This window comes from Sylvia atricapilla, chromosome 4, assembly GCF_009819655.1.
Source record: "Sylvia atricapilla isolate bSylAtr1 chromosome 4, bSylAtr1.pri, whole genome shotgun sequence".
Taxonomy (NCBI): domain Eukaryota; kingdom Metazoa; phylum Chordata; class Aves; order Passeriformes; family Sylviidae; genus Sylvia; species Sylvia atricapilla.
Window position 1 is genome coordinate 68,114,021 of NC_089143.1, and position 12,956 is coordinate 68,126,976.

At 43.1% G+C, this 12,956-nt stretch overlaps 2 protein-coding genes across 2 annotated transcripts in view; one reads left to right on the top strand and one right to left on the bottom strand.

Moving 5' to 3' along the window:
• The window catches only part of AFG2A (AFG2 AAA ATPase homolog A), a 165,067-nt gene extending 164,991 nt beyond the window's left edge, over positions 1-76 (bottom strand). The window contains 1 exon segment of the mRNA XM_066318207.1: positions 1-76. Coding sequence (XP_066174304.1) covers positions 1-76 — 76 coding nt within the window.
• Positions 74-12,862, top strand: NUDT6 (nudix hydrolase 6). The gene is made up of 5 exons (XM_066318208.1): positions 74-234; positions 1,072-1,275; positions 6,798-6,853; positions 9,283-9,337; positions 12,324-12,862. The coding sequence occupies exons 1-5, from the start codon at positions 75-77 to the stop codon at positions 12,710-12,712; spliced, it is 864 nt and encodes a 287-aa protein (XP_066174305.1). The 5' UTR covers position 74; the 3' UTR covers positions 12,713-12,862.
• The last annotated feature ends 94 nt before the right edge of the window (positions 12,863-12,956 follow it).

Here is a 12,956-nt window from a genome sequence, read left to right on the forward strand (position 1 = left end):
GCCGGCGCCGAGCGGTTCCGGAGCAGAGGCCGGCACCGCCCCGGGGGCGGCCGCTCCCCGCCTCGCTCGGCGCCATGGCGGGCGCTTGGCGGGCGCTGCGGAGGGCGCGGGGCTGGGCGGCCCTGGCGGGGCTGCGGGCCAGGCCGGACAAGTTCGGAGGGTTGAGCGTGGACCTGGGCGAGCTGCGCGGCTCCCCGCGGCTGGAGCGGGCCGCCTTCGGGCGGTGGCTGCGGGGCAAGTGACGGGCGGGGGCCCGAGCCCGGGGGCGGGCGGGGGCCGCCAGGGGGCGCTCTCAGCCGCCGCCGTCCCCTCACGGGGAGCTGAGGGGCGCCGGCGGCGGGGGGCTGAGCTCCTTCACGGAACCGTAGAGTAATCAGGGTTGGAGGGGACCTCTGGAGATCATCCAGTGCGATCGCCCGGAGCAGGTGACACAGGAGTGACAAAGCTCAGCAGGTGGGTTTGGCATGTCTCCGGAGAAGGAGACTCCACGCCCCCACTGGGCAGCCCGTTCTGGTGCTCTGTCTGCCGCTCTCAGTGTGAGGTGGTTCCTCGTGTTGAGGTGAAACTTCAGGTGTTTCAGTTTATGGCCACTGCTCCTTGTCCCATCACTGGGCACCACTGAAAAGAGTCTGGCATCAGTCTCTTGGCACCCACCTTTGAGATATTTGGATGGATTGATGTGGTCTCATCTTCGGACTGAACTCAACCTTTTTGTGGCCTCTGCTGGACCCACTCCAGCAGTTCCTTATCTTCCTTGTACTGAGGAGCCCAGAACTGGACACAGCACTCCAGAAGAGTAGTTTCCCTGGTTTTCCTTCCACGGCAGACCCTGGATGTGAAAGCCATCATTTTGCACGTGAACACTAAATTGTACCACTTCAAATGTCGAGCTGGCAGCCTCTGAGACTGCTAGTGAGTTGCTCACACTAACCACAGTTTTACCCTGTGGTAAATGACGTGAAAATAGAGATTTTTGCACATTACCGACGGCTATGGTGTGTGGTAAAGTTCAAGACAGCACAGATCAAGGGCAGAGGGGTCCCTGACCCTCCTTTCTTCTCTCTCTTGCAGAATCCGTGTCTCAGTGGCGGGATGAAGGCCGTGTTGCTGTCTGGCTCCACGTCCCCATCCTCCAGAGCAGCCTCGTGGCAGTGGCTGCTTCCCAAGGCTTTGCTTTCCACCACGCCGAGCAGGGCTCATCCACCCTGGCGCTGTGGCTGGGAGAGGGGCCCAGCAGGCTGCCCGGGTTTGCCACACACCAGCTGGGGGTTGCAGGTGAGTTATGGCAGTGGTTGCACCCACAGAAGGTGTGGAGGAGCCTGTTCAGTAGGAATTGTTCCTCTGTACATCCAACATGGGAAAACCATGTTTGGAATGAACAAGTAACCACCAACGTAGCGAAAAAAGCACTTCTCTACTCTGCGTGCTTAATAGGTACATCTGTCTAAACTGTGTGCAAGTTCATGTCTGTAAATGGGGTGAACTCGACTCAACAGGGATTGTTCAGAAGCTAAAGGAACTATGAGCCTAAATTGCAATAGTCCAAAAGGTGATCTAAGCTGTGCCTAGAAGTCTTTAATCCAAACATATTTTACAAAGAAAACCAAACAAACGCCATACTCTTACCCATCTGGATCTCCACAACCACAGATAGAAAGTTGTTCCATAACTGAGAAAATTTCCAAGGAACAAGACGGTTTCCCCTTTTTTCTTTTTTATTTTTTTCATGTAGTACAGCACAAGGGACTGATGATGAGCCAAAAATACTGTCAGCTTGAAGTTAGCCTCACCAAATCCCAGTGGTTTTGTTCTCTCACTCAGCAGATAAGCCACTGTTCCACAGCAGATAAGCCAGAGTTCCACAGATAAGCCACTACCTATCACATCACTCAGTTATCTGTAACTGGAGATTGGTTTGGTCCCCTCCTGTACTGATTAAGGGTTACATTAACACACAGAAATTAAGAGACTGGGGAGAGCAGATCTCTCCCCTTGCAACCCTGACTTGTTTGTCCTTGGCTTGCAGGGACTCTGTGGGGTGTTATTTCTGCACCAAGTGGTGTTAAGGCCCATAAACAGCAATTTGAAAAATCTAGTTAGGAAGAACTCACAAAGGTGGTTTGTTCTGTGCAGCAGCAGGTCAGGTGGAAGGAAGTTCGGGGGGGAAGAAACCCTTGAATTACAAAACAGTGCCACGGGTAGTGGGAGTGTTCAGTTCCCAGGCCAGCAGAGGGCAGGGTGGATGCTGAAGGCGGCCTTGGAGTTTGACAATGGACATGTTGGAGCATGTTTTCCTGAGGTATGGAAACCTCATCATTAAAATATGTGGCATTAAACTGGAGCAGGACAGTGCATTCTCGCAGAGGCACCGGGTTACTCCTCGTGAGGAAACCTAAGTGAAAGTGAGGTTTTCTGAAGTGGAACTTGGCACAGCTGAAAGTGCTGCTTTAAAGGAAATCACATAAGAGATGGGTTGTGACCCTGGTGGGCATCAGAAAGAACTATAAGGAAAGTCATAACTCTAAAAGACTTGCAAATATTTAAAAATATTTTTTCAGAGCATAGTTTGCAGCTGTGCTTCAAAACACTTTGCACTCTGCAAGTAGGAAAAAAAAAACTTTAAAGAAAACTTTGGTAAGTGCAGGTATATGGATTTCATAATTTATTGCATGGATTTTAAAATTACACAACATATAATGTATGTGTTCTTTGCTGCCATTTTTCAAACCTGTGTGCTTTTAGTCATTATTGAGGTTTTCTTTAAAGGATGTAAACACTTCAGGAAAGCATTCTAGGCAGGTAAACAAGTGTGAAATAATGACTGCTGTCTGGGGTTTTTTTGTCCTTTGTTCTGCTCACTGTCAGTGGATCTGGAACACATCCCAAAAATACACTAAGCAGCGTGGATTGCACCTGGTAGGTTTATTCCATTATCTTTCTACTTTAGGAGGGAGAGCCTGGGTAGTGGAAAGGCACCATTTTATTTTTAATTCATTTTACTGAAATATAAAAGTATTTAAATATGGATATTGAGGAGGGGGTCAAACACCAGGCTTTCTTTATTCCCTAACCCAAAAGTAGCTTAGAACATGTCTGCAGTGAATAAAATAAATTTACTGGTGAGAGTCTCTGTCTTAAAGCTGTGGCCAGTCACTGAAATGCAGGAGTCAGTCCCGTGAGCATCCTGAAAGTGGGAAGCAGAGATGTGGAGAGTGGTTGGCTGGCCAGCAAGGAGCCAGCACAGGAACAGGGAACAGGTAGCAAGTCTCATTGCCAAGCAGACCAGCAGCCGGTTTTCCTTCTGTCTGGAGTTTTCCTCCTGTCTGGAGTTTCTCATGCAGCAAACACAGCAAAGCCAGGGCTTGTGCCTCAGGAGCACAGAGCCAAGTGATGACACAGGTGTGAATAAGCAGGGTCAGGTCATGTTTTACCAGACTGGGTGAGAGTGGCCAAGCAGAGAGTAGCAAATGTTACTCATTGGGCTTGGCCAGTATTGTTTGGAAATAGTGGAATATGTGATGTGTCTTCCAGCTAAGTTACTACATCCGTTTGTAGGCGGCAGGATTTTCCACATGTGTAAAGATACAGAGGAGTCTCTGGTGTATGAAGTGATTAACATGTTTTTAAAAAGCATTTCCAAAATTCTCCACCTCAGAGGAGGATGTGACCTGCCATCCAGAAAGTGACACGTTTGTAAATATGCCACGCAACAATGGCATGAGAGGACAAGCTGAGGAAGGAAAGTAAAAGGAGAGGAAGAAAAGTGAAAGGCATTTTCTTCCCCCTCACATGGTCTACAAGCCTTACAACACAGCTGTCATTTGCATTTGTACCACCTTAATCCACTTGTTGAAACAAAGTCCTTGGAGTTGAAGGGCTCCAGGAAAGAGAGCCTACACACACATAGGATCATTAGCCTTGGCCAGTCCTGGTACTTGGGGAAATCTGAAATGTGTGACTGTGAAACTGCACAGGAAGATGGAGGTGGAGAGGTTTGACAAGCCACTTATGAAAAGCGACTTAAAAATAGTTCCCAAGTTGTTTTACAAGTACTTGCTCCTGTCTGCTGATGATTACAGTGGTGTCTGCACTCATTCTGTGGTTGACAAGTGCTTCTCAACACTGAACATCTTTGCATGCATTTTTATATCAGTCATAAATTAAACAGGTAGGATAAAGATATTTTTCTCCTCCATTACTCATTATCTGGAGTTACCTAAGGGGTTCTTTTTTATTTTTTCAATGCTTTTCTTGCCTGTTCCTCAAAAGAGAACATTCAAAATCAAGTGGTGCTGTACTAGTGATGACTTGGTTCAGTTTAAAAAGTATAAATCTTTCCAGAAAGTCATCCTGGCATTGGATGATTTAAAGCTCCAGGTGCCACATTTGTAGCAGGAGGGAGAGTTTTAAAAACCACCGTTCAGGGCACTCAAACTCTAATCTCACTGTTGCCAACCAAGTGTGGCCCACTGAGGGAACATGAGACCAGGCAGCAAATCCTGTTAGTGTTTTCTTTCTTCTTGTCTGGATTTAGGTATTGTTGGGGAAGATGAATCAGGGAAACCTTATAAATATGATTGCTTAGCAAGAGATTCTGAAAGTATGAAACCTATAATCAAAATAGAAATGAAAGCTTACTTTGAGTTGTAGGATACCGAGTCTTAGTTACTATATAACCTGAAAACAATGGTCTAGCTAGCTGAAGGAGAATCCCTTTTGATTGAACAATACCTTTCTGCTGGCTAGGGGATCCAAAGGTCAATGTATCAAAACAGAAGTCTAAAGAGTAGTTTTTAGAGTTTAAAATATAACACAGTATGGTAATATAGTAGTTCTTATAGGCTGTACGTAGATTCTATAGGATTTTGTGTCTTGTGTTGGTTGGTCACTGTAAATTAGAATATTCATCACAAAAGATATAATGTATTGTAACAAAGACCTCGCTCTCTTAACTCTCTTACCTGTTAACTCTTACTCTTACCTCTGCTCTTAACTCTCTTACTCTTCCTCTTCTCCCTATTCTCGCTCTCCCCTGCTGTCTTCCCCCTGCCACTTTGCTCTCTCGCTCCCTTCTCTCTTAGCCCACACCCTGCTGTTTTTTCTCCCTCTCTCTTTGGGACTTCCCTTCAGCCCAGGCTGGTGGCTGAAGGCCAGGCCCTTTTACCCACGACCCTTGCAATAAAACCACATGTTCTAGAATATACAGATTGGCAAAATTCCTTGTCCCAGGCGTCCGTGGATTCGCCTACAAGGTATCCCCCAGCAGAGATTCTGATCACCTCACTAGGAAATTCACTGCCAAAAATTGCATTGAGAGGCTTCAATTTCAGGACAACAGAGGGAGAACAAACACATTTTCTGTTTGATTCAAATGGCAGTTTCCTGCCTTCACCAGCCCTCCCTGGTCTCAGCAAACTCTTTGGCTGAGAAATGGCTTTTCTAGAAAACAAGTCCTCTAATCACAAAGTTCCTCCTGCTTTCCTTTTGTTGTCTCCTTTAATCATTACAGTAGTTGAGCTTGGACACTGCTAAATATTTACAGGAGGAATGAAATCATAAAGTCACAAGCCACATGGAAGCAGATATGTGACTACGCTCTGAAAGCATGTCCTTTGACATATCTTGAAGGGAGAGTGGTACTTCATCCTTGAAATATCCTCCTACACATAACTCTGCCATGTATTATTAAAAAACAGGATGTTTTTAGCTGGACACTCACTCCTTAATAATTCCCTCCTGTGGCTGTACTTCCCCATAGCATTTTAAATGCACATGTCATCACAGATGTGCTTCTCTCCTCCTCCTCCTGCTGTAAAATGACATAAGCATTTTGTTACCATTAACCTCTAATTTGAAAGCCATGCATGACTGATGTGGAAAAGATCCTGGTAAATTGCACCACAGCACTCATCCTGCTCACCACAGTGCTCTTCAAAATCTGAGAAAAATACCTGGTTTAAGGGAAGGACATTTTTAAAGTATGACCAGTGAGTATGACATAATTAAACATGAAAGCACTTGGGTTCCAGAAAGTAGGAAAACTTGTAATCTGTGGGAGAAAGTCATGGGCTGAGCATGAGGACATAAGGAAAAGCTGCACTTCTCCGTCAGACAGGTTTTTTCATCAAGTGAAAATGTCCGTTTTCCACTTGGAAGCAACACTTTTTGCTTGAGAAGCTGACTCAGATTATGGTGCAGTTCTGTCATGAGTTGTTACCTGGTCAGTGCGAGTTCAGAGACAGTCACACAGCTGAACATTATCTGTACATTCAGCCTGGAGTATTAAACCTGGCGTGCTGTTAACACAAAAACACTCAAATCTTCACTACAGCAGGTGAGGGCTTGGTCATGAGTTTCACTGGAGAAAAATTTGTCCCCCTTAAGGGTGGCTTCTCAGCCAGAGTCACTGGAAAATCCTCTGTTATTTGAGGAAATTCTCTGCTGAAGGAATGGCTTTGCCTGATTGTTTGGGTAACCTCTTGATCTTGCATTCTTTAGTTCTGATATTAACACAAGCAAGTTTTTCTTTTCATTTCTTGTCTAATCTGGAACTTAAATGTTGCCATTATTTATCTTGGTACTGCCAACTTTGAATTTTTATACAGGATACTTAACCTTTTTCTGATACTGTGTATCCGTTTTCCACTGACAAACCACTTCGTGATTCATCCATGCAAACCTTGCTAACTGTACATTAGGGGTTTGCTATGCTTTATCAAAACATGTTAAATTTTGGTTGTTAGGATTGAACAACATTGTCCAACACTTCCTCTTTTTCAATATTCTTTCTATACTAGGTGCTGTTCTAGATGAAAGCACTGGAAAGGTGTTGGTTGTACAAGACAGAAATAAGGTATGTTTGTTACAGGATTATAAAACAAATAAGTTCATTTAGATGAGCCTATTCTCTAGTATAAAACAAAAATACATGTTTATTTTTATTCCAGTCCAAAATTGTGACAGTTAAAAGTTACTTCCTTTTACAAGTGTCTTAAACACATATATCTTCAGATTGCTGAATTCCATATTAAGGGGAAAAAAAACCCAACTTTGAAAATTAACAGCCTTGTTATAAATTGTAACTGCAGATTGATTCAGCAGAACTAAGTATCCTTCCTGCTTTGAGTTTTCTGTTTTCTCCTGTAACTGACCCAAGAGTCCCTGATCTTGTGTTTGGATCTATGCAGACCGCTGGAAAATCCCCATGGCTCAAAACAGATTTTGAGAGGATTCTGATTTGGTTTGGATTCCAAAATTCCAGGCATATCTGTGGCTTTAAAAGAGCAGTAGCATGGTTGGCCATGACCTGGAGACCACCTTGGTCCAGCAGGTGTAAAGATCTTTAATTCCTCAGACACGGAAGGACCTGCCCCCACTGCAGCGAGTGCCAGAGCAGAGCAGAGCTGTGGTGAGCATGCCTCGTGTGATGTGGCTTGAGGTCACCGAGCATCCATCACTGAAATGTCTTGCAGCCCGTCAGGCTATCCCAGGTTTTTACTCAGCTGCTGCAGAAAGCTCTCAGGCTCACTGGCAGCTGCCTGTGCTACTCAACATTTAGCCTCCCATTATGCTTTCATTTGCAAGTTAAAGTGTTTCATGTTAAAACTGCATTAATTAAATCTCATAAGAGAGTGAGTTTAATGCACTTTTAGCATGAAACAATCAAAACTAAGCTAAGTAGACCAAAATACACTTGGATGCATAATTTTCATTTTATACAGTTAAAACTGTGCCAGAATCTCAGTGGCTGCATTCTCCTGTCTTTCCTGGAATAGCTACTAAGATGTTCTCCTCAAGACCCAAAGCATCACTTCATTAGGACCTACAACACAGTTAATGAACTGCAGTGAAAGAGTGCTTTCGTAGGCAGGTTCAGTTTCCAACACAAAAGACAAGGGTCTCTTGAAGGTTTCTCTTCCCCTGAACTGGTTTCCTGTAATTGAGGATCTTTATTTTTCATTTTTGTAGTTTATATTTTTACTTATAATAAAGCAAAATGTCAAGGTCTTGGCTGTAAGAGGACCTCTAGGCTTTCATTCAGCAATTACCAGTTAAAGCACAAACAGTCTCAAGCTGTATCTCCAAAAGTGGTTGCAGATCTAGAGAGTCTCCAGGGACAGAATAGCATGTTGTAAGTGTTAGAAACACGTCATCTATTTACCCTTTTATACACAAAACCATAAATGTGCATGCTTACCTTTTAGTAAATATCTTAAACAGATATCAGAGTAAAAATATATATAAATAACAGCTGCTGGAATTTTAAGAGCTCTTTGGGTTTAATTGTGACAGGACAATTCCACAGCACACAAAGATTTCCAGGAACTAAAAGTAAATCTGAAAGCCAATAGAAAAATATATGTATTTTCCATCTGCACTATTTTTAATCTATTACTTTAAATTCCTATCCAAGCCCTTTAAGAATGTCCAGGAAAAATAATAATTTTCCAGTGTAGTCATTAAGGTTTCAAATCACTGGAAAGCACAGCTTCCCTGCTATGCTGCACAGACAAAAAAAAGCTTTTTTGGGGCCAGTGTACCTTTTTACTGCATTTATTTCTAGTAGAAGGGTAACTTCTTCCTACATAAACTTTTAACAGGAAAAGAAATAGAAAGAACATAGAAGTAAAGGTAAAGCCTACAAGTCTTTGTGCACTTGCAAGAGGTGCAGGGACTGGGATTCCTGTAGCAGTGTGAGTAACAACACCAAAGTTGCACTTCATGTTTTAATACTGAACTTTATTGCAATTCAATAAATGTTTCCATACATAAATCACACACAAGCCCTCATTTCTTGTATTCCATGAAAATGACAAGTTACACTAAATGATCATTACAGACACACAGAGACATCTTTAAGCCAGTGCAGTATAGAACAGTACAATCATAATACCTTTGTAAGATTAAATATATATACATTTTTAAAAAGCCAAAACAATGGAAGTGGACTACATTCGTGATTAAATATAAGATTATATAGTCTATAGCAGCTTTTTTTTTTAATAATAAACTACTCTATCTAGCAGCAACGTTGTCTAATGACTGTTAGACAGTTTGTATTTTCAGTCAGTAGGCGTTTTGTTCCAATAGTTCATACAGACTGTAGTTGTCTCTGATCATCCTGTCAGCAGGAACAAACAAGTTCCTACTTACCAATATTTGTAAAATAACAATACTGCAACTTCAACAACAACACAAAAGTTATGTATTAATTGTGTCCTTCATATTAAAGAGTGCAACACAGGCTGATGACTTAATTAATGGATTTTTCCTCCAATACAGACTATAAATGCATGGAAATTTCCAGGAGGTCTGTCTAATCCAGGAGAAGACATTGGTAAGTTCTACGAGAACAGGTCAGCCATCAACAGAACGATAAAGACACAAATACCACTGAAATACAGCATGACCCACATTGCTCCTGTGATGATGGATTGTTTCCTTGAATTAATGCTTAATAGATGGAGTGACACAATCCTGGGACCCTAATGGTAACAGGGTAGCATGTTCAGGACAAAGAAGTTCTGTGTTTGTAACGTTTACTCTTTTCCACACTTTCTTTTAAGTACTTGAGACCAGCTAAGTTTTTGTAGGCTGGTCAGATATGCTGCAATATGAGCCAGAACTGCAGAGGATTAAGGTAATCCATATATAGCCCAAATACAACTGAAACAGGGAGCTCTCAGCTCACACTGGAATCCAGGGCAGTGACCTCAGGGATGGACTGAGCAAAAATTTCCATCTCTCCCTTTTTATGCACCGAACAAATAAATGCACTTGCTTCCTTCCACCCCCTGCACTTGATTACTTTGGACCAAGAGTTCCTTGGAACAGGGCCAGGGTGAAGTGCAGGGCCTCAGTCTTGTGGGCACCTACTCCCAACAGAGACATGAGGCACTCCTGTGGCAGGAAACAAGGCTGGTTTGAGGAAACTTCTCATTTCTCTCCAACACAGCACAGCTGGTGAACACTGCTGCAGTTTATCTTCACAGGTGAATGAACACAGGTGTTTATGAAGAGAGAGAAAATCTGGCTTTTGTCTCCTTGCTTCTTACCCCTTAAAATCACGATCCATAGGCTGGTTAAACTGGGTGTCGAGCCCAGGTTTCATGACTGTTCCATACCGTAGAAATACCGACTGTTTTAGCAGTCTCCCTACGCATGGTAGGGTTGTATTCCAGTTACTGTTTCAGTATGTGGAGAAAGTTGCTGGTTGTCAGATTAGGGCTGAGTTTAGTTTTTGTAACTCATGAGTCATGTTTTAAGTGGTTCTGTCAAACCTGTTGATGGAAATCAAGAATATTTGCTAGACACTGCAGTGTGACATGGTGAAGTGGATCCATGTTTTCAAAAGAATCCCAAATGCCATGGCTGTTGTCTAGCCAGGCTCCTTCTCATTTGTACTGCCAGCAGCAGCAGGATTTCTGTACTCAAGGAAACAACAAATGACCAGCACTGACATTCCAATGGGATTCCCCAGAGTGATACTGCTACTGAGTATGACAGCAGCCATCCCTCACTTAGCAGGTGAGATTATGGCTGGAGCCAGGACTGAAAACCACTCAGGAGAAAAGTCTTTTACAGCTTCCCTCCTGCCACTTCTGAACTACAGAGTAATAAAAGTTGTTATTCTCTCCATCACATCTTATATTACATGAAGATATAAATTAGTGAAGCATAAAATATAATAGAGCCTAATTTTCCTTTTTCATTCTTACATCAAACCTTAAAAACACAAGTCACTCAAAGGACTAAATTTTAAATTACAATTAAAAATTGCAATTACAATGCTTAAAATCCTTTGGTTACATGAAGTGACAACATGCACGGCTGCCTACTTAAATGAGTGCCAGCTGACTCATGCAAGTGACACCAATAGTTTCATAATGCAGATTAAGCAAAGTGCACAAATTTTGGTATCTGAGTATTTCTGAAACTCCAGCCCTACTGTTTTTTCTAGTTTAACTGTCATTAGATATTTATACACACACACATATTTAAATAAAAGGGAAACAGAAAATGGCACTTCATCTAAAAGCAAAGCTGAAAGGTTAAAAGAAGTCCCTCATTACTGCAATTTTCTTAACCACAGCCTGCCTCAGCATTCTTCATAATTTCAGTTCACTTCTGTGTAACACAGCCTTGTCCCCTAATAAAACCACCTGCCACAGGGAGTTACTATTTCAAATATCTGACACTACCCCTGAAATGCCTGTGTTGTCTCTGACTTGGCAAGATGCAAGCTTCCACAGGATAGTGAATCTCTAAATCTTTTAAAATGCATTTGCTTTTGGAAGCAAGCCAGCACACATTCCATATGGAAAATTAACTAACAGGAGCAGGTAACATTGCACAACAGTTCTGCACATTGACCACTCATACCAGATATGACCAAGAGGTTCCATTAATTTGGGAAAAGCCAGTATTTAACCCACTAGTAGTTTCCCCAGGCAAGTAGGATTTGACTTGACTACGATGAAACTGCAGACTTTGGGGAAATCAGTGGAATGTTAAAAATCATCTTTGAGACCCTTCAATTTGTTTTTGAAGGGAAAAATCCTCTCTGGAGGAATTCTGGATGGATGGGTGGTTCTCTGGCTGTAAATGCAGCATGCAGACCCTGCAGACCCTTCAAGTTCCTGGTGTGTTTGTGGTGAGGAATGTTAGTACTGACCTCACTCTGGCTGGGGCACACAGAATGCACATGTGCAACACAGATGCAGCACATTTGCAGCATGTTTCCAGCAAGAACAGGCTCTGTGCTGCACTGCTGCTGTAGCATATTTGAAATGTCACCAGACTCTTAAGGTACATCTTGAAAGGGACCTGGCACCAACTTTCACTTTCTGAGAAGAGTTTTACCCATTTTGTTAGCCCTTGGGGTGAAGTGCAGTGAAACTGATGAAGAGATCTGACATCAATACAGGTGCAGCTGCACAGGGTCTGAACCTGAGGCTGGGCAGGGGCAAGGAGAGGGATGGGGATCCAAAGGACTGCAAAGAATGCGGTGCTGTCTTGGATTAACAAGATCAGTGGAGCCAGCAGCCATCAGTGTCCATTACAAGCCACACCCTGTACAGCATTACCAAAGTAATTCTGTAGGATATACACAGGAAAGGCACACAGCAATTACTTTTGTCTGGGAACCAAAAAATTCACTTATCCTTGTGTTGGGAAAACACAGACTTATGTTCTGAAAACCTTATGAAGCAGAACAGGAAACAGCCTATGCTGAGTAAGAGGCTTTCCACCTTTCCAAAAGGTTTAAGGAGTGCTAAGTTACTCTCAGATGTATTATTGTAAGGATTGCTCTTTCCATCCAGGAGACACAGCAGTTCGAGAGGTTTTTGAAGAGACTGGCATCAAGTCAGAGTTCAAGTCCATCCTAAGCATCAGGCAGCAACACAAACACCCTGGAGCCTTCGGGAAATCGGACATGTACATCATCTGCCGCATGGAGCCCTCCTCCTTCCACATCAGCTTCTGCCAGCACGAGTGCCTCCGGTGCGAGTGGATGGACCTGGAGGAGCTGGCCAGGACGGAAAACGCCACACCCATCACTAGCAACGTGGCCAAGCTCTTACTGTTTGGGTACCGGGAAGGGTTTGATAGGATTGACATAACCATGAGGGAGTTCCCAGCTGTCTACACAGGCCTGTTCTACAAACTCTACCACAGGGAGCTGCCCGAGTCCTACAGAAACATGACGTGATAGCACTACATTTCACATTTCCTTACAGTAATAATTTAGAATTATTATTGCAGTGTTGCATATTACAGTTATCCATGGACTAATTTTTTGTAATTATCAGAATGTAATTATTCTCTAATAAGCTAAGATATAAATTATTTTTAAAGGTAATTATTGCTATGAGTGTGCATCAGGTTTGTTCTCCTCTACTCCATAAAAGTAAGCATATGGTAAATAAAATACATAGGTACCTAGAAGAAAACAG

Coding starts and splice junctions, on each gene's coding strand:
- NUDT6 (XM_066318208.1), top strand. CDS start 75: ATGGCGGGCGCTTGGCGGGCGCTGCGGAGGGCGCGGGGCTGGGCGGCC. Junction 235..1,071: donor CTTCGGGCGGTGGCTGCGGG/GCAAGTGACGGG, acceptor TCTCTCTTGCAG/AATCCGTGTCTCAGTGGCGG. Junction 1,276..6,797: donor ACACCAGCTGGGGGTTGCAG/GTGAGTTATGGC, acceptor TTTCTATACTAG/GTGCTGTTCTAGATGAAAGC.